The sequence below is a fragment of the Amphibalanus amphitrite genome, unplaced genomic scaffold (genome assembly GCF_019059575.1).
Source record: "Amphibalanus amphitrite isolate SeventyFive unplaced genomic scaffold, NRLGWU_Aamphi_draft 002398F_arrow, whole genome shotgun sequence".
In the NCBI taxonomy this organism is placed as follows: domain Eukaryota; kingdom Metazoa; phylum Arthropoda; class Thecostraca; order Balanomorpha; family Balanidae; genus Amphibalanus; species Amphibalanus amphitrite.
Window position 1 is genome coordinate 4,005 of NW_024883846.1, and position 20,029 is coordinate 24,033.

The window sequence follows — 20,029 nt, forward strand, 5'->3', positions numbered from 1 at the left end:
CCTTTCATGCAAAGAAATTGGATCTAGCTTAAAAACTGAGCTCTTGAGAGCGATTGCCGTGGTTCAATGTTTTGCGTCGAAATCGGCCGAACATGACGTCACTCTGACGTCATTTCCGGCCGACCTATGGTAGCTACGAAGTTTAAATTTTGACACAAGGTTTCAAATTGATGCAGCCGAAGGTACTGAAAGTTTGGCGTTGATACGTCAAGTGGTTTGGAAGTTATTGCAGAAAAACGGAAGGGGGGCTATGAATAGCCCCCCCCCCCCAGTGGGCGCGGGTTAATTCTTACCGTGAACATTAGGAATGCCTGCTGAGTGCATTTATTGGTCATTACGTTTGTGTCATTGTTTTTTTTTTCAGGACAGTGATGTACACGTCACACGTGAGGACCAAAGCAAGATCAACAAGTTTGCGAGACTCAACGCCAAACTGCAGGACCTTCAGGATGAAATCAAAGACAAAGGGTGTGAAAAGTCGTCTAGCCAGGCTTATTAGACTATAATATAGGATGCCTATTTGCCTGTTATCCCGGCATATTGGATAGCTCTTGTTAAAGATGCCGCCTGTCTGACATCTACCTCAATTATCCTTCCTTCATGAAAAAAAAATACCGACATCCATTTGTGTTCCGAACATTTGTAGGGTTAGACATTATTTTCCAGCGTGCAATGTATGTGCGTCGGGTTGATTTAGGGATATACCGCTAATTAAAATCCACCTTCAAGTCAGCTAACACTATCATACTGCGTAACAATCATCGATCGATATCTTCACGAACTGTCTCGTCTATTCGCATTCGTTTAAGCTGCACCATTTTCCAACTTATTTCCCGATATCCGTATCTCGATCTGTATGCATCGTGTGCATTGTCTTGAGACATATTTAATTTAGACCTGCTTTCTCAGGACGTATCTTAATCTGAGATAAATAACTTCCGCATTTATCGAAGTCACATATTATCTTGCTGGAATCAATGATGAGAGGCCATACGATTCTCCTGAACAAATCGTGTCTTGCTTCAGAAGCTCACAGCGCTGGGCGGGAGGTGGCTGTTGCCTTTATGGTTGTTCATCTTTAAACTGTTCCCATATCCATTCCGTCATCACGTATATATGTGCGGTTGTTGCAGAACCTGATGAAGACCTGGACGACGCGAGTGACGAGCTGCTGATGGTGGATGACGAGGAGGAGCCGGTGCCGTTCATGGTGGCGGACGTCTTCTTCCACACACCGCTCGAGGAGACCAAGGTAGGGACAGAGGAGATGGGAGATAGGGGAAGATAGCGTCTCCTTCCCCACGCCGCTCGAGGAGACCAAGGTAAAATAGGCAAATCGGGGACATGGGATGGGGAAGATAACGTCTTCTTCGACACGACGCTTGAAGAGACCAAGGTGGAGTAGGAGGGATAGGGGAAATATTATCTTCTTCCACACCCCGCTCGAGGAAACCAAGGTAGATAAGGGAAATAAAGGAGGATAAGGATTAAGGGGAAATGACGTCTTCTTCCACACCCCGCTCGAGGAAACCAAGGTAGATAAGGGAAATAAAGGAGGATAAGGGGAAATGACGTCTTCTTCCACACGCCTCTCGAGGAAACCAAGGTAGACAAGGGTGAAGGTGTTCCTATAGAGAAATATCGATGGGAAGGTAACTTCTTCCACACGTCTCGATGAGACGAAGGTAGATTAGAGAGATGAGGATAAGGGGAGATGTCTGCTTCCATACGCCGCTCGAGGAGACCAAAATAGAACACGGGGATAGGGGGAGAATGTGACGTCTTTTTCCACACGCCGCTCGAGCTCAAGGTAGATACTAGATAGGGAGTATATGTAGAATAGAAGGATGACGTCTTTTTCCACACGCCGCTCGAAGAGACCAAGGTAGATAAGTTAGAAAGGCTGGGTACAGGTGCGTGGGAAATGACGGTTTCGTCCGTACTACTCGAGGAGACCAAGATAGGGACAGGGGAGATAGGGGAGAATATGACGTCTTCTTCCATACGCCGCTCGAGGAGACCAAGATAGGGACAGAAGAAGGGCGAGAACTCCAAGGTGAAGCGGAAATATGCAAGGGTGAAAAAAACGATGGAAATCATGGCAGCAGGATCAGACAGACGGAAGGCAGGGAGATAAGGACTATTGGTCAATTGCATATATTTCGTCAAAAGGAAATAAAAAACGTGGAAAATTTGACGAAATTATGAAATGTCATCAATTTAAAGGAAATAGTTCACTTTTAACATGGGGTTTGGAACTGGAATAGCAGTTGTGTTGCTTGCGCTGAGACTAGCACAAATCAGAAGCTTTTACGGCCCAATGATCACCCTAGACGAAGATATTCCATTTTTCGTTCCGAAAAGAGTGCCTTGCAGAGGAATGCGTGCCTTGCTGAGGAATGCAGTCACGTCATCGTCAGCCAATCAGAATGCTGCTTACAGCCGATGGGTTTGTCCTACGCAATATGATTGGTCAACGCGTAATAAGCTTCCGCGTCAAACATTATTTTATATAGAATATAGTTCTTCTTATACTAAAATATAGAAATAATCCTTTTTACAAAAACGTTTTGTTTTATTTTCTGATCATTTTGAGCATAACAAAACATAAATCCATAGCAAAATACTAATTTCAGGAAAGTGAACTATTTCCTTTAAACAAAAACGCATTTTATCGTTTCATAAAAATAAAACAAAGTTGACATTTAAACTTATCAGTTGCAGTTTTGCATTTATGCCCACCTTCCCACTGTGACATTCCTATGCATTGCACGGTCGAGCGAGATACCCACCTCCACTTCGTGACACCCTCGTCCCTCACGTGCTTCTCAGGCGAAGCTGGAGACGCTGAAGGACGAGCTGACACGGCAGATGGAGGAGCTGAACAGCAAGGGCAGCCGCTTCAAGGAGGAGATGGCGTTGCTGAAGCGCGACCTCTACGCCAAGTTCGGCGACAACATCAACCTGGAGCCGGACGAAGACTAGGCGTCAATCGAGCTGTCATCCGCGGGTGGGGTTAGGGTGATCCACTGAGACTGTGTGTGGGATGAGCGCAGGCGTGACCGAGTGGCAGTGTTCGTGTCCAGTAATCATTGCCGTCTGTGTGAGACTGGACTGTCTAACCGCTCAGAGTTTGTAATGAGAGCTGCTCTGTCGGAAGCTGCCTGGGAGTGCGTTTGTGCGCCGTTTGTGCGTTTGTGAAAGGTTCAGTTGGTGTGTATTTGAAAGGTTCAGTTGACTCTAACATGTGGTTAACATATGGTCATTGTTTGGATAACACGTGTATGCGATGGTGGTCGATACAGCATCAAATTGTCATAAAAAATAATAGCTTTCAGGCATTGGGGAGTCTGTTACAGATTTTATAACTCTTTGTTGACCATTTGACGTAGTTCTCTGCGAGTTTTGTTGGTTGAGTTTCCGTTGCGCTTAATTTCTTACCAGTCATTTAACATCCGCCACCTCACTATATGTCCTCACGGTACTCGTGGCACGTACCAGTGTCCATTTTGCCGACTTTGTTGTGACGCTCGCGTAAATTATGCTGTCTGTGGATTTGTAACATATTGATAAAGGTAAACTAATTTGACAAGTCGTTTGCAGTTTGCAGTAAGCTGATCCGACGAAACTCAAATTTAGGGTTATTTATTGGGGCACTAGTGAACATATTCATGTACTGAACGTAGTCAAGTATCAATATGCCTTGTATGACCGCCATAATGGCATTACTACATTTCTTTTGGGGCTGTTTGTTCTGAAGCGTGAGGTGGATATACATTACATTTTAGAAACAGCCTTATCCACGGCTAGTATATAAACCATCTCATCTAACCATTGCTTGGAGCGATTTGTCACTAGATTCATTTTTGTAGACAAGAGTAGAGTAGATGTAACACTTTTCTTCTTTTTCTTCTTTATTGGGTTAGGCCCTTTCGGTCTAATGAGACCATTTCAGAGCCGGGAGGATGATAGGAATTAGGGGGAGACATTGGTCTGGGCAGGCACCCTAGTGAGTCGCCGGGGCTGAGCCCGTCCAGAGGACAGGCCACCCAGCCCCAAGGCACTCACTGCACCCGGCTACGGGGTGCGCTCCCTCGGGAGCAGCGGTGCCGCTCCAAGGGAGCAGCCGGCATGAGATGAAGTTGCCTGTCCAGCCCGGAGGGGGGTTGCGGCGTGGAGAAGGATTTCAGTATCCTGAGGATATATGCACGGAACGGTATAACACTTTTTATACGAGATGGGCATCAAGATTCCTTTGCAGGAGGTGTAGGCATGGAAGGCTCGACTTCGCGCTGAGGATGACGGGGAATGGACGCCAGACGTTCGGATAATCCGCCTTCGAAAGTGCAATTGTACCATTCAATGAACGAAAAAATACGCTCTATTGGCATTCGGTAATTTCGCAGATTGCTCATTTCCTCCATACCATTTTGAGATAATGAGCTCCGGCAAGATTACTTTACTACTCAGCTCCGGAGCGGATGAAGAGTTTCCTTTTACTGGCAGCATCTGGTAGCACTACCGTGATACGAAAATAACGCCGCCGCCGCCGCCGGGGCGCTGCTTGCGGTGATTGCACGGTGATTGACAAAAAAGCACACGGGGCGCTGTTGTGAGCGTGGTTCCGTGTTATATTTAGAGGGGTTTTACGTTGTTATAGGCGTAGCCCCAAGAAAAACTTATACGGAGAAGAAGAGAGTCTTTCAAGAGGGTACGTATTCATAAAGTTGTGGTAACGTGGTACAGCACAGCTTCGAGTTCCATGCATTCAAAGATCGCTTTGTTTTGCTCCGGTTGGATTGCAATGGCGGCTCTGTCGTGGTCCTAGACCTTGGTATTGTTATAAACTAGGTATTGGGCAAGGGTCTGCTGATTTTTCTGAAAGACGATTCTTCATTCAAGCTTGGTGCACATTTTCAGCGTTCTTGAAATGCATTAGTCACCAATTATAAGCGTGTGTGACGAATATGACGCATTCACATGTTTCTTTTGATCCTCTGGCTTGAATCCTAACTTACAACATTTCAGTGGCACCTGAGTAATATATTTATTCATAAAATATTTTCAGATAGTTCTTATTCATGCTTGATTTGTTGGCATATAACTTAGGTACCTAGTTTGGCTGCACTGGCACTCAGAATGCTTCCTCCGAATCTTGCTGAAAACTGTCTATTTTATCTGGTTAGGATCTTTCTGTACTTAGAGTAAGACTATTGAAATTCAAAGAGTAGGAAGGATAATAGCTGCCAGGGAATGGCATTTGCATGGGAATGCACTATCGCGCTTATTATTGCACTGCCGAGCCGAGGCAGAACTGTCCAGCTTGGAAGAGGGCTTTAGAGGTGTGGAGAAGGACTCAGGCTTTCTGAGTCCTTAGGATGTTACAGAGGCATTAGAAGATATTATTGAAAAGTGTCATTAATCGTAATCATTTAATCTAGCAAAAATTTAGTTGTAGTTATTAAGTTAAGACAAAATTTCCCATTTAGTCATTATGAAAATTCATGTCATTTATTTTTCTACAGATAGGTATAGCTCAAAAAAGGAATGAGCAGATTGATATAGCCAGAGCCCATGCTAAGCAGCCCTTTTTGAATAGGCCTTGATCCCTACAGTCTGATTGTGCAATTCTGGATAACAAGATAATTTGGACGGCAAAGTAAGATTCAAAGCAGGACACTGCCTGTCCTAATCAATTGATTTCAGCTAGCTGTGGCTACTCCCACCAACTGCAGACCATCCTTGTCGAGGGGTCTGATATCAGGTGCCGGAGTGACTTGAGTGTAATGTGAATGTGACAAGTGACTCACCACCAGGAGTCCAATGCTCTACCTAGTGAATCACTGGACAATCAATTTCCATTTTCAATGAAAAATTATCTTATAGTCATCAGATCACCAGTGTATTTTGTCTTGCAGCTTTTTGGCTTTTGTACCTATGCAATGACAAGCTGCATGTCTCTTTCTGTCAAATATACCTCTATTATATTTTTTTTTGTGCTTTTTCATAGCATGATGGTGGAAATTAAAATAATTAATAATGCTCATGATGTTCAGTTTTTAGATTTAGTGCTATATTGTATTTGTGTCAGTACACACTTTTCATAGAGAATGCTTGCCATATCAGGACCAGTTGTGAGTTGTGTCACAGATAATTCACAGAATGTGAAGTAAGATTATTTACAGTCAATTTAGGCAGAACATTTTGTTATTTGAAAATTTAAGAAGACCACTTTCACAAAGTGTAATGCTATGGGGTGTGCGTGTGGTTACTGGTTGACTGGAAATGGATACAATGGTAATGATGATGTCGACAGTTTCCAGCAAGAACATCATAAGTGTCAAATTTTCGAAATTGATATTTTTGTAGGTACCATTCGACGCAGCTCATCGAGCTGAATAGAATTGTTGATGTGTATAATTTTCTATGAATCATGCCATACCATACCCAGATATTTTTTGCCATTCTTACTAGTACTACCCATATCTATTAATTTTGTTTTACAGAGGATGTCGTCGAACGCGGCCTCCGGGGCCGGATCTAGCGCGAGCGAGTCCAATGGGAGTAGCCAAGGAAGCCAGCAGACCGACAACAAGAGTGAGGAGAAGCACAACAAGACCTTGACCCCCAAGGCCTCAAAGTCACTCAGCACCAGCGCCAAAAGGTAATTAGTTATGCGGTCCTACTGCACTCTAACTGAACAGGAAGGTTTGAGTGTGGCTTTAGGCCAAACGAAAATATATGAATTAATGATGATTCTGAGGCACTGAGATGTATCATTTTTATGATACCTAATTAGTGCATTGGTTGGCATTGAGATGATTCCCTGATTCATGCATTCATTCATTCATCCATCAATGCATTCATACATTCATTCATTGCCTGCTTACACATTAATATTGCCCTGATTTTAGCTGACTGTGATTTTATATTTCTCGCTCTGTGGACTATGCATGTTGTGATTGCTGCACTTAATCATTTGTGTTTTGTTTGGTGCTTTCGCTCAATCATATCATGGTCCTTTGCCTCAGCCTGTTTTGAAATGCTGACGTCCTGTGCCCTAATTCATTGCCCCACTGAATGTTATTCCTTGTTGCTCGCACAGGATTCAGAAGGAGCTGGCGGAGATTACACTGGACCCGCCGCCCAACTGTAGTGCAGGGCCCAAGGGCGACAACCTGTACGAATGGGTGTCCACCATCCTGGGGCCGCCGGGCTCTGTGTACGAGGGAGGCGTCTTCTTCCTCGACATTCACTTCTCGTCAGAGTACCCCTTCAAACCGCCAAAGGTGCGCCGATAGCCTTCTGGAGACGGGGATTTCGGTTCTGACTTCTGAGTGATTGTGAACCCTGGGGATGCTAGTTCTGTTTGAATAAGTCGGCATCAATTCGGATAAGTGACTCGTCTCATCAAAACACATGACGTGATGCAACTCATCTCATCAAAATACATGCCACGATGCTTTTTATACGAGTATGGACACATTTATGCCAGTGATTATTGATTGGTATGTATGCGACTCTGTTTGCGGTTGAAGAAGAGAGGCCATCAAGGCTGAACTTCACTAATCCAGTGTTCCTTGCAACTGACCGTGGTGCCGTCTCTCAGGTCACATTCAAGACGCGCATCTACCACTGCAACATCAACAGTCAGGGCGTCATCTGCTTGGACATCCTGAAGGACAACTGGTCGCCAGCGCTGACCATCTCCAAGGTGCTGCTTTCCATCTGCTCGCTGCTGACCGACTGCAATCCAGGTACGGTGTGCCGCCAGGCGGGGCGATCGGCGAGGGGTGGGATCAGTGTGTGGGTATTGTGGAGTAGGCGCCACAGAGCACAGTGTGACTGTGAGGATGTTGGCTGGGGGGGGGAAGGGGAGGGAGGAGAGGTGTGTGCTTTGTACGGAAAGCATGGCTTTTTAATGGACTTAGGCAAGTTGATTTTAGTGTTACGTGCGAATTCATTTATGGAATATCGAAATCGTTCAACTGGACGCCAATTTACGCCGTCGTGATGATATTGATAGTGGAACAAATGGTTGGACAAATGGTTCATTGTTGTGAGACTGAAGGAACTTGGAAGCTATTCCATTGTTTACACCAGGATTTAGCACTCTCAGCTTATCTGTGACAGTTTTTGCCGTCACAACACGGCTATGTTGGACGTCCGTGACATTTACCCCTCCCCCGCTGCCCTTGATGGGCATCTGAGTGGGAATTCACTGGAGAGAAGAGCTGATAAAGAGAAGCTCATTTCCAGCTATGCTCGCATTCGTCAAGGTCGGCAGCTGGGCAGCCGACCGGTAATTTGACATATACCCCTCCCCGGTGACCCACTAATCAGAATATCACCTGTCGAGCCAGGCGTCCCACGGGTACCCTCCCCCTGTTCCCCCACCTCACTAGTGTTACTGGGAAAGGGACGGAGGAACATCGACTGTGTCCGTCCACTGACAGCCGAGTGGCCCCACTGTCGGTCCAGCTCAGCATCGGAGCCCCCCCCCCCTCCCGACGGCTGACGTCTCTGGCCACGTCCCCAGTCCGGGGGGGGGGGGTGTTCAGTACGTTATGTTCGGTGTCGTCATGACACAGACTGAATGCCTGTTTCCGTTGGCCGCTGTGCCGTGCCGAGAGAGACTCGGACAGGATAGGTGCATACAATGCCTTGTTAGAGTTATGGTCATGCAACAATAATCAGGAATTGTATGCAGTTTTACAACATTTCCAGCTAACTACATGCTGTCAAAGACCAGTATAGTATTTCCAAGTCGGTGTTTCAAGCTCATTTATTTGTTTGATGGTCACTGAACAACACAACCATTTCGAACTCGAACTGGACACTTTTTACGTAATCTCAAAAGTTCGGTTGCCCTCCTTTTGTCTCATCGTGTCGTGTAACAGGGCTCGGCGCCGGGTCGTTTATATTGGCTCGCATCTGTCGGTGTGGACCCGCTCGTCGTGGTCGTGGCTGTGAGCTTTAGGGCGGCGGAGGGGGGGGGGGGGCGCTGGGACTGGGACGATGGGGTGGGGTGGCTGACACCGTGCTGACGAGTGTGAGAGGTGTTACTCGGCAATAAGGTCGGGGAAATGGGTAGCTACTAGCTACTAGCTATCGTGGTAAAAGAAAAGTGGGCATAATTATGATTATTAATTTGATCGTGATGTGTTTTTAACCCAAGTGCCGTCCCACACTTTGCCGAGCAAATGACGTCTAAACAATCGATTGCTATTAACAATGTGGTCCCGTCAGATCCCAAATATTTGGTAGGCACTAGCACTGCTCGACGTTACATTTACCGTAGGATTCGGACATTGTCTCGGCTCGAAGTGCTGTTCAGATCCCACCTATTGCCGATCACTCGCGATTGGTGGGATAAGTTAGCTGCTTATTGGCGAATCCGGCGTGAGAGCCTCAGCCCCTATTTTCCAGTTCCGAACCTCGCTTCCTTTTACGTCGTCAACTCCAGAAGTTTTGAGACTGGCCTCGTAAATTCCATATGAACAGTGCTAGATACTTGTTGTTTTCACAAGTCCTTACCACAGTTGTTATAAACGTACTTGCGTAATTTTGTTTTTCTACGTTGCAAAAGACGGCAACGGCGTCACCCTGAACATGGCAAGTCGCACGCGGCTTGTCACAGTGACCAGTGTAGAGTACAGTCAGGTTGTTCATGTGAAGACAACTTGGAGGGTCGCTGTACAATAAAATTTTGGGATTAGCTTGGCAAAAATGCCCGAGAAACATAGCAAATTGGCTCTCAAGTGACTTGAGACGAAAGCTGGATGTATTTTTACCATCATGAGACCAAGAGACAAAAGGTCCAATGAAAACATACTGACTCATTCAGACCCAATAAAGACAGACAGCGCAGGTCCCCTGGGAAGCTCAAATTAATCCCTTACTTAGAACAAAAAGGCAAAAACTTCATAACCTGGGTCCCCTACACGGCCAGATTGTCAACAAGGAATGATTCGTGAAGGTTCTGAGGTTGAGAAAAGATTTCGCCGCAAAAGGTCGGAACTCTTCAACTCTGGCCAGGGGCTCCTGCACCAGGACAGCGCACACACCCACAAGTCCACCATGGAGACGAACTATCTGACACAGATGTGCGTCAAAACCGTCCGTATCCCTTCCCACAGTCCTGATCTGGCCCCCTGGCTTCTGGATGTTCCCCCTGACAGGGAAACTCAGGGGCCGTCTTTCGGAGGATGTGGAGGAGATGAGTGAGGCTGTGACAGAGGCCCTGGGCACCTTCACTTTGAAGGCCTATCAGCAGGCCTTCAGGCAGTGACAGGAGCGCTAAAGCAGGTGCATTGGACTCGGGTTCCATTTCGAGAGTCATACAAGTTTCATGCTTCTCTGAAACAGACAACTGTCTCTACTGAAAAAGTCTCAAAACTTCTGGAGTGCACCACGTAGTTTTCCGATGGATCAGTATCTAGCCTCCATCTCCTGGATGGCTCTCGCGGCTCGCCGTTTCTGCCATCCGTGTGAGAGCCACTGCCGCGTCACATCGCCTGAGATCCAGTCCAAAACTGATGACCTCGCCCGCTGCCGACTTCATTGTCTCTTCCACATCCGGTCGTGCCACATCCGCAGCACCTTCTGCCATCGTTTCCGCTCGCATCTTCGTCACCATCTACCACCTGCCTCCACGTCCTGCCGTCGTCCCTCGTCTCCACCAGCCGCCGTTCGTCTTCCACCGTCTCTGACGTCTCCGCCGGACTCATCTGTCCACAGCCGACCCTCTGGTGGGCAGTATCGCCACTCAATACCTGCAGAACCGCGAGGAACACGACAGAGTGGCGCGCCAGTGGACGCAGCGATACGCCACGTGATGTGGCCGTCCGGCTACTGGCTATGTGGTGCAGCATCAAAATGACTGAGCGCGTCGGCTCGGACGCGCAGGGACCGTGAGTCGCGCCGAGCCGCGCCCCTCTGTAGTGTAGCGTGTGCGCCGTGTAGCTCGTTCATATCCTGTGTTGTTCCCTTACCTCGGACGTTCTTCAGTTAGCCGCCGCCGCCGCCGCCAGGTGACAAGAGCGCGCGTTGGCGGCGTGACGCGGCGCGGTGTGCGCGGGACGGAGACGTCGGCTCGGCGGCCGCCGTCTGTTCGCGGCTCAGGTGTGTGTATGTCTGTGTGTGCTCGGGCGCGCGTGTGTATACGGTGTGGCTGATTGTGAGTTCGTGCGCGTGACCCGGATACCGTTCCGTGGCCACTGACGGTGTTTGGGGACGTGGGGCGGGGGACTGCCCCTAGACACCGTCTCCAGGTCGGAGCGTGTCGATCTGTATTTAGTACAGAGCGTCGCTCCGTTTGGACGTTCTTTCCCGCCGGTTCAGTGGTCAGGAACACGCATTGGTGTTTATCTAGCCCAACGTTTGCGGTATACGTGCGACTTCATTTATAGCCGAGTTCTAAGGCCGGCTGGGTGGGCTGCTCGGTCCGCCCGACCCCGTCCGTGACACGGGCGGCCGGCGATGTGCGAGAGAGGACGAGTGTCAGTGGCGTACATGCTTCCACATCTCATTCCGTAACGTACTGTTTTTCAGATTGAAGACTGCTCGCTGGATGGGCGGGCGGAAATAAATGGGAATCTGAGACGGCGTGAGACTTGAGAGGGAGGTAGGTGTGGGCGTGGGAAGGTTGTGAGGAAAGCCAGCTGCAAGAGGACGGATGGGGATAGAGGAAGTACGAAACGGGCTGACTGTGTTTTCGTAGAATATAGTGACAGTGACTGGTGAGCAAAGCGTCACTACAATAGAAAATGACAAATTGGTTCCTCTGAGTTTCCCCTTTGTGCCCGATAAGTAAACGGTACCCTACTCGGCTATCTCAATTCCAGTGCAAGGCTGTTTTACTTGCATGTCTGTCTCACGACAGACGATTTTCAAGCCAGCTGAGGATATGCGATTGTGTTGAAACACAGTTTGGACGAGACTTTCTGCAATGGTCTGGAACATTCGATAAATAAACAGGCATGGTTAGTGTACCACTTATCTCCCGGCATACCCATGACGCTGACGTAACGTCACGCCAGTCTGAGGGCGCGCCCGTGACGTCACCATCTTTACGTGGTATGCTCGACTGTGACGTTACGGTTGTTATGTGGATGAACGGTGCCTATTTTATTTGGCGGCTGTGGAATGTGGGTGCAGGAATAACTGGTTCGCGTGATAGCAACAATATTTGGGACTGAATAGAAAGGAACCCCGAATAACGGGAGGCTGCTCATTGGGAAATGAGAGCGGCATTATCAAACATTGTGCTTCGCTACTGGGTACATACATTATACATACACTATATAGTGCAATGCAACACATTATGGAGTATCGACACTTGACGGTGCCTGGGGCCCCTGGACAATGAGCCCCAATCATCCACTGCTTCGGCAGTTTACGGTTCCAAACACACCACTATGGCGGTGATCGAACTTCACTCTATATACCCGTTGTCTGAAGTTGTATATATTCCGGGTCTGGTTTTTTGGACGCCGGTCTTCCAATGACGTCGTCAACAACAGAAAATCCAGGGGGCATGGACTTCACAAGTGTGTAGTCGAATTGTCACGTAATTATAATTTGGGCAGTTTCATTCATCCAGTCTGTGGGCAAAAACAACGGTAACACTGAACTTTGTTTTTACTTTTTTTCTTTATTAAGCGACTTTCAGTGGCTGCAATGCCGGCTCTTGGCACCCAGTGATGGGTGGATGGAATGGATGGATCAAGGCCCTGTATACCGGATGGATGAGTGGAAGAGGCTATGGATGGGAGGGGTGCTGGGATAGAAAGTAAGCATGAGGGAAAGTGGAGGAAGAACCCTTGGAAGACCTGAGAGGGATGGAAGGGTCAAGGGATGATTGGACGGTGAGGGTGACCCCGGACCCGTGAGGGAGACTGTTGAGGGGCCCTCTGAGGGCGATGGAAGGGATGAACAGCTCGGAGGGATGGGAGGGACAAGGGGACTGAAAGGGGTGAAAAGGATGGGAGGGCGATGTGTTGGGCATCGCTCTACAGTTCTGCACCTTGTTCGAGCTGCAAGGTCTGACCAAATTTCTGAGTTTCTGGCCACATCGTGGAATTTCCCGTGGACTTTGACCCCGCATAAACACTGCTCTCATCTGACAGCTAATGGAATACAGGAATACTGTGGTTGCGGGAATACGGTGGCGACCGACCGGCCCCTTCCACCGGCACCGGCCGCTGACCTTGTCCTGCCCACCTGTGACGTAACACAATGACGTCACCGCACCGGCCGCAGCGCGGCGCGGGCTCAGTCGCTGCTCGGGAGCTGCAAGTGGGGTTGACGCCGGTGGAGCGCTGGTCATCAGAGCACGTGCTGAAGAGAATTCAGCGTCAACAGGTGTTTCAGCAGTGTGTTCAGCTGGTGTTTCGCTGCTGTGGTGGATCGTGCTGACGCGAGCAGGCTGAGTGTTGTGAGACGATCTGCGGCGAGCGCCGCGCCGGTGAGAGGCGGTCGCGTGCCACTGCCGGCCGCGCGATTGCCGCAATGTCCGACTGAGGGGCCGCTGCCCGGTCAGACCGGTGGGCTGCCGAGCCCGGGGAGCCGAGACAAGTGCCGATGTGGTCCAGAGGCGACAAGTACGCGCCCGTGTCCCAGCTGGAGGACGGCGAGTCGGACATGGCGTACTTTGACGTGAGTACTGAATGCCCCTTCCAACGCCTCTACAGGTCGCCCCCGCTCGCTTGGGCTGTATGAAGTCCTCTCCCCTAATCCTAGCATGCTGCATGCCTGCTTAGGAGGACGAGAACACATTCAGAGACGAATGGGGGTGCGTCCGGCAGGTATGTTGGTTAGTTCGGTCGACCGTTTGGCCATATACAGACGATTCCCGCCAGTCGCGGCAGAACACTCGCTGGCAAAACTGGTCCTCTGGAATTAGCTGGCGAATCCAACTTCCTGTTTTTCCGTTATCCGATTCTCGGCTGTGATTAGAAAGGAAATCCAGATAAATGGCGACGCTTTGGAGCCAGTTAAGGCGTTAAGCTTTTGTTGCAGCAATGAAATACCTATTGATCAGTTCTTGTTACTCATTCAGAAGCGGTCCATTTATGCATGACATTTGGTACCTACTCGATTGCTATTCTTAAGATGTAATTAGCATTGTTAACAGCCTAAGTGTTGTTACAGCCACCGCTAACCACAAATCAATGGCCCAGGGAGCAGGCTAAGTACTCATTATTTCACTAATTTTCGCCCTTGTAATGCTACGAAAACTTATTTCCGCGAATGCCGACTGCCTTTCAGTGAGCGCTGGCCAGCATACGGGCTATGCGTTATGGAGTAGATCATTTTGTAGTGCTCCGCTGGTATCTGGAATGCTTCTACTTTATGATCATTGGCATAAAAGGTTCGTTGAGACCGTCGCGCCGGTGCCCAGTGGTTTGTATCGTTGTAGTCTGGGGAGGTAATGCTCAGTGCTCACTGGGCTTGTTCCAGCTTAGTTCTTGTGCGGGATTTCCTTAGGGCAACACCGACAAACCAACTGGTTGGGTAACTTCGTCTCACCTATCTGGTGGTGAGCAAGCTGACCGCAACAGACCGATCACCACCTGTGACCACTGGGTGCCATCCATCTGTGATTACCGTCAACACCTGACAATAATTATCGGTGATATTAGCTCCCAACTGAGTGGTCACCCTGAGCTCGGGACTGCTACCGGCCCTTTCAATGCCGATAATGCCGATAATGCGCCCCCAACACCGGAAATTCCCTTCCGGTCCCGGTAATGCATGACCTTGCTGGATGATGATGTAAATAAAAACCAAATTATTACAAATGCATTCAAATATATTCAAAAGACACAAAGCTTTCGGTTCATGGAACCTTGATCACTGTGCAAATGAGTATACCAATCGCTGTAACCGTCTAAAAATTCTTTGAAATTAATCAGCCGCGTGTTTTTTTTCTGCTGGTCTACCACCGATTTTGCTGCCATTGACGACCATGTGAAATCCGCTCCTACTGTTAAACGTATCACGTGTGATGATGTGGGCTGCTTCCAGGACCCCTTGTACCTTTTTTATATTGTTTTCTAATATCTTCGTACCGTCCCAGTCAGGTAAGTGGTTATACTTTTCTATATGCAGTACTATTGCATTTGATGTTCGGTGAAATTTTACATCGCTTCTGTGTTCCTTCAACGAACTTCCACCCCTCTTCCCGTCTCCCCAACGTACGTTCTTTGGCACCCTTTGCATGGTATTTCGTAAACTACACTTTTTTCATCGCTGGTATCTTTTTTGGTTTCATGGTGCTTGACTAAATCTTGAGTTTTCTTTCCTGTTACTGTAGCTACTTTGATATCTGACTTTTCAAGTGCTCTTACTATGATATCAATATTTTTCGAATTTGGGACCGAAATCCATCTCTTTCTTTTGTTGGCTTTTCTTCTCGTGTCATCTTCGTGTGCTTTGTTCGCACGTTGTTCGTCTCTTCTGTTGGCATCGTCGCCGTTTGCTTGGTTCGCGCGTCGTTCGTGTCTTCTGTCGGTCTCATCTCCGTGTGCTTGGTTCGTACGTTGTTCGAGTCTTCTGTTGGTGTCATCGTTTTGCGCTTGGTTCGTATCTTGTTCGTTTCTTCTCTGTTTGTTCGTTTCTTCTGTCTTTCGTTTTGTTTTTTTCGGCTTTTTTTTTGTTTGATTAAAAATCCTCTGGGATATTTCAGTTTTTCGAACGAAGTATAAATATGATTGAACTCTTCCTGAATGAATTCATCGCTGCAGATTCTTAGCGCTCTGAGAAAGAAACCGATAACTATTCCGCTTTTCGTCCTTTGACTGTGTGCTGAGTAAAAGTGCACATAATCCTCTTTGTTTGTCGGTTTTCTGTGGACTTTGAATTTGAAGCCTGAGGCTGATTTTACGATGCATGTATCTAAAAACGCCATCTTTTCTTCTTGTTCTTCTTCAACTGTAAATTGTATGTTTGGATGAACAGCATTCAGTTTGTTCAGCGTTTCAGAAATGTCAGTTTCTTTCGGAATGATTGCTAGTACGTCGTCTACGTATCTAAGCCAAGTAGAGTCGTCACCAATAATTTTGAGAAAATGCTCTTCTTCGAGTATTTCCATAAAAAGACATGCTGCTACTGGGCTTAATGGGGACCCCATTGCAAGCCCACTGTGTTGGACGTATTCATACGGAAATGAATACGTCCAACACAGTGGGCTTGCAATGGGGTCCCCATTAAGCCCAGTAGCAGCATGTCTTTTTATGGAAGTACTCGAAGAAGAGCATTTTCTCAAAATTATTGGTGACGACTCTACTTGGCTTAGATACGTAGACGACGTACTAGCAATCATTCCGAAAGAAACTGACATTTCTGAAACGCTGAACAAACTGAATGCTGTTCATCCAAACATACAATTTACAGTTGAAGAAGAACAAGAAGAAAAGATGGCGTTTTTAGATACATGCATCGTAAAATCAGCCTCAGGCTTCAAATTCAAAGTCCACAGAAAACCGACAAACAAAGAGGATTATGTGCACTTTTACTCAGCACACAGTCAAAGGACGAAAAGCGGAATAGTTATCGGTTTCTTTCTCAGAGCGCTAAGAATCTGCAGCGATGAATTCATTCAGGAAGAGTTCAATCATATTTATACTTCGTTCGAAAAACTGAAATATCCCAGAGGATTTTTAATCAAACAAAAAGAAAAAGCCGAAAAAATCAAAAATCGAAGAAACGAACAAAACAGAAGAAACGAACAAGATACGAACCAAGCGCAAAACGATGACACCAACAGAAGACTCGAACAACGTACGAACCAAGCACACGGAGATGAGACCGACAGAAGACACGAACGACGCGCGAACCAAGCAAACGGCGACGATGCCAACAGAAGAGACGAACAACGTGCGAACAAAGCACACGAAGATGACACGAGAAGAAAAGCCAACAAAAGAAAGAGATGGATTTCGGTCCCAAATTCGAAAAATATTGATATCATAGTAAGAGCACTTGAAAAGTCAGATATCAAAGTAGCTACAGTAACAGGAAAGAAAACTCAAGATTTAGTCAAGCACCATGAAACCAAAAAAGATACCAGCGATGAAAAAAGTGTAGTTTACGAAATACCATGCAAAGGGTGCCAAAGAACGTACGTTGGGGAGACGGGAAGAGGGGTGGAAGTTCGTTTGAAGGAACACAGAAGCGATGTAAAATTTCACCGAACATCAAATGCAATAGTACTGCATATAGAAAAGTATAACCACTTACCTGACTGGGACGGTACGAAGATATTAGAAAACAATATAAAGAAAGGTACAAGGAAGGTCCTGGAAGCAGCCCACATCATCACACGTGATACGTTTAACAGTAGGAGCGGATTTATCACATGGTCGTCAATGGCAGCAAAATCGGTGGTAGACCAGCAGAAGAAGAAAACACGCGGCTGATTAATTTCAAAGAATTTTTAGACGGTTACAGCGATTGGTATACTCATTTGCACAGTGATCAAGGTTCCATGAACCGAAAGCTTTGTGTGTCTTTTTGAATATATTTGAATGCATTTGTAATAATTGGTTTATTATTTACATCATCATCCAGCAAGGTCATGCATTACCGGGACCGGAAGGGAATTTCCGGTGTTGGGGGCGCATTATCGGCATTATCGGCATTGAAAGGGCCGGTAGCAGTCCCGAGCTCAGGGTTGACCACTCAGTTGGGAGCTAATATCACCGATAATTATTGTCAGGTGTTGACGGTAATCACAGATGGATGGCACCCAGTGGTCACAGGTGGTGATCGGTCTGTTGCGGTCAGCTTGCTCACCACCAGATAGGTGAGACGAAGTTACCCAACCAGTTGGTTTGTCGGTGTTGCCCTAAGGAAATCCCGCACAAGAACTAAGCTGGAACAAGCCCAGTGAGCACTGAGCATTACCTCCCCAGACTACAACGATACAAACCACTGGGCACCGGCGCGACGGTCTCAACGAACCTTTTATGCCAATTGATCATAAAGTAGAAGCATTCCAGATACCAGCGGAGCACTACAAAATGATCTACTCCCATAACGCATAGCCCGTATGCTGGCCAGCGCTCACTGAAAGGCAGTCGGCATTCGCGGAAATAAGTTTTCGTAGCATTACAAGGGCGAAAATTAGTGAAATAATGAGTACTTAGCCTGCTCCCTGGGCCATTGATTTGTGGTTAGCGGTGGCTGTAACAACACTTAGGCTGTTAACAATGCTAATTACATCTTAAGAATAGCAATCGAGTAGGTACCAAATGTCATGCATAAATGGACCGCTTCTGAATGAGTAACAAGAACTGATCAATAGGTATTTCATTGCTGCAACAAAAGCTTAACGCCTTAACTGGCTCCAAAGCGTCGCCATTTATCTGGATTTCCTTTCTAATCACAGCCGAGAATCGGATAACGGAAAAACAGGAAGTTGGATTCGCCAGCTAATTCCAGAGGACCAGTTTTGCCAGCGAGTGTTCTGCCGCGACTGGCGGGAATCGTCTGTATATGGCCAAACGGTCGACCGAACTAACCAACATACCTGCCGGACGCACCCACATTCGTCTCTTGAATGTGTTCTCGTCCTCCTAAGCAGGCATGCAGCATGCTAGGATTAGGGGAGAGGACTTCATACAGCCCAAGCGAGCGGGGGCGACCTGTAGAGGCGTTGGAAGGGGCATTCAGTACTCACGTCAAAGTACGCCATGTCCGACTCGCCGTCCTCCAGCTGGGACACGGGCGCGTACTTGTCGCCTCTGGACCACATCGGCACTTGTCTCGGCTCCCCGGGCTCGGCAGCCCACCGGTCTGACCGGGCAGCGGCCCCTCAGTCGGACATTGCGGCAATCGCGCGGCCGGCAGTGGCACGCGACCGCCTCTCACCGGCGCGGCGCTCGCCGCAGATCGTCTCACAACACTCAGCCTGCTCGCGTCAGCACGATCCACCACAGCAGCGAACACACCAGCTGAACACACTGCTGAAACACCTGTTGACGCTGAATTCTCTTCAGCACGTGCTCTGATGACCAGCGCTCCACCGGCGTCAACCCCACTTGCAGCTCCCGAGCAGCGACTGAGCCCGCGCCGCGCTGCGGCCGGTGCGGTGACGTCATTGTGTTACGTCACAGGTGGGCAGGACAAGGTCAGCGGCCGGTGCCGGTGGAAGGGGGCCGGTCGGTCGCCACCGTATTCCCGCAACCACAGTATTCCTGTATTCCATTAGCTGTCAGATGAGAGCAGTGTTTATGCGGGGTCAAAGTCCACGGGAAATTCCACGATGTGGCCAGAAACTCAGAAATTTGGTCAGACCTTGCAGCTCGAACAAGGTGCAGAACTGTAGAGCGATGCCCAACACATCGCCCTCCCATCCTTTTCACCCCTTTCAGTCCCCTTGTCCCTCCCATCCCTCCGAGCTGTTCATCCCTTCCATCGCCCTCAGAGGGCCCCTCAACAGTCTCCCTCACGGGTCCGGGGTCACCCTCACCGTCCAATCATCCCTTGACCCTTCCATCCCTCTCAGGTCTTCCAAGGGTTCTTCCTCCACTTTCCCTCATGCTTACTTTCTATCCCAGCACCCCTCCCATCCATAGCCTCTTCCACTCATCCATCCGGTATACAGGGCCTTGATCCATCCATTCCATCCACCCATCACTGGGTGCCAAGAGCCGGCATTGCAGCCACTGAAAGTCGCTTAATAAAGAAAAAAAGTAAAAACAAAGTTCAGTGTGTACCGTTGTTTTGCCCACAGACTGCGATGAATGAAACTGCCCAAATTATAATTACGTGATTAGCAATACTACACACTTGTGACGTCATGCCCCCTGGATTTTCTGTTTTGACGACGTCATTGGACAGACCGGCGTCCAAAAAACCAGACCCGGAATATATACAACTTCAGACAACGGGTTATATAGAGTTGAAGTTCGATCACCGCCATAGTGGTGTGTTTGGAACCGTAACTGCCGAAGCAGTGGATGATTGGGGCTCATTGTCCCAGGGGCCCCAGGCACCGTCAAGTGTCGATACTCCATAATGT

At 48.1% G+C, this 20,029-nt stretch overlaps 1 protein-coding gene and 1 pseudogene across 3 annotated transcripts; both read left to right on the forward strand.

The window, feature by feature from the left end:
- Nucleotides 1–307: 307 nt before the first annotated feature.
- On the forward strand, nucleotides 308–3,589 carry LOC122376917 (annotated as a pseudogene).
- A 983-nt stretch (nucleotides 3,590–4,572) lies between these two features.
- On the forward strand, nucleotides 4,573–10,875 carry LOC122376915 (ubiquitin-conjugating enzyme E2-24 kDa-like). 3 transcript variants are annotated; one of them, XM_043356901.1, is made up of 6 exons: nucleotides 4,579–4,711; nucleotides 5,341–5,345; nucleotides 6,505–6,664; nucleotides 7,106–7,289; nucleotides 7,610–7,757; nucleotides 10,741–10,875. In XM_043356901.1, the coding sequence occupies exons 3-6, from the start codon at nucleotides 6,510–6,512 to the stop codon at nucleotides 10,836–10,838; spliced, it is 585 nt and encodes a 194-aa protein (XP_043212836.1). In that variant the 5' UTR covers nucleotides 4,579–4,711; nucleotides 5,341–5,345; nucleotides 6,505–6,509; the 3' UTR covers nucleotides 10,839–10,875. The 3 variants fall into 3 exon arrangements, with proteins under 3 accessions (XP_043212835.1, XP_043212836.1, XP_043212837.1); XM_043356900.1 differs by lacking the exon at nucleotides 5,341–5,345 and having other exon boundaries at nucleotides 4,573–4,711; nucleotides 6,507–6,664; XM_043356902.1 differs by lacking the exons at nucleotides 4,579–4,711; nucleotides 5,341–5,345 and adding an exon at nucleotides 4,816–4,834 and having other exon boundaries at nucleotides 6,507–6,664.
- Nucleotides 10,876–20,029: the final 9,154 nt, after the last annotated feature.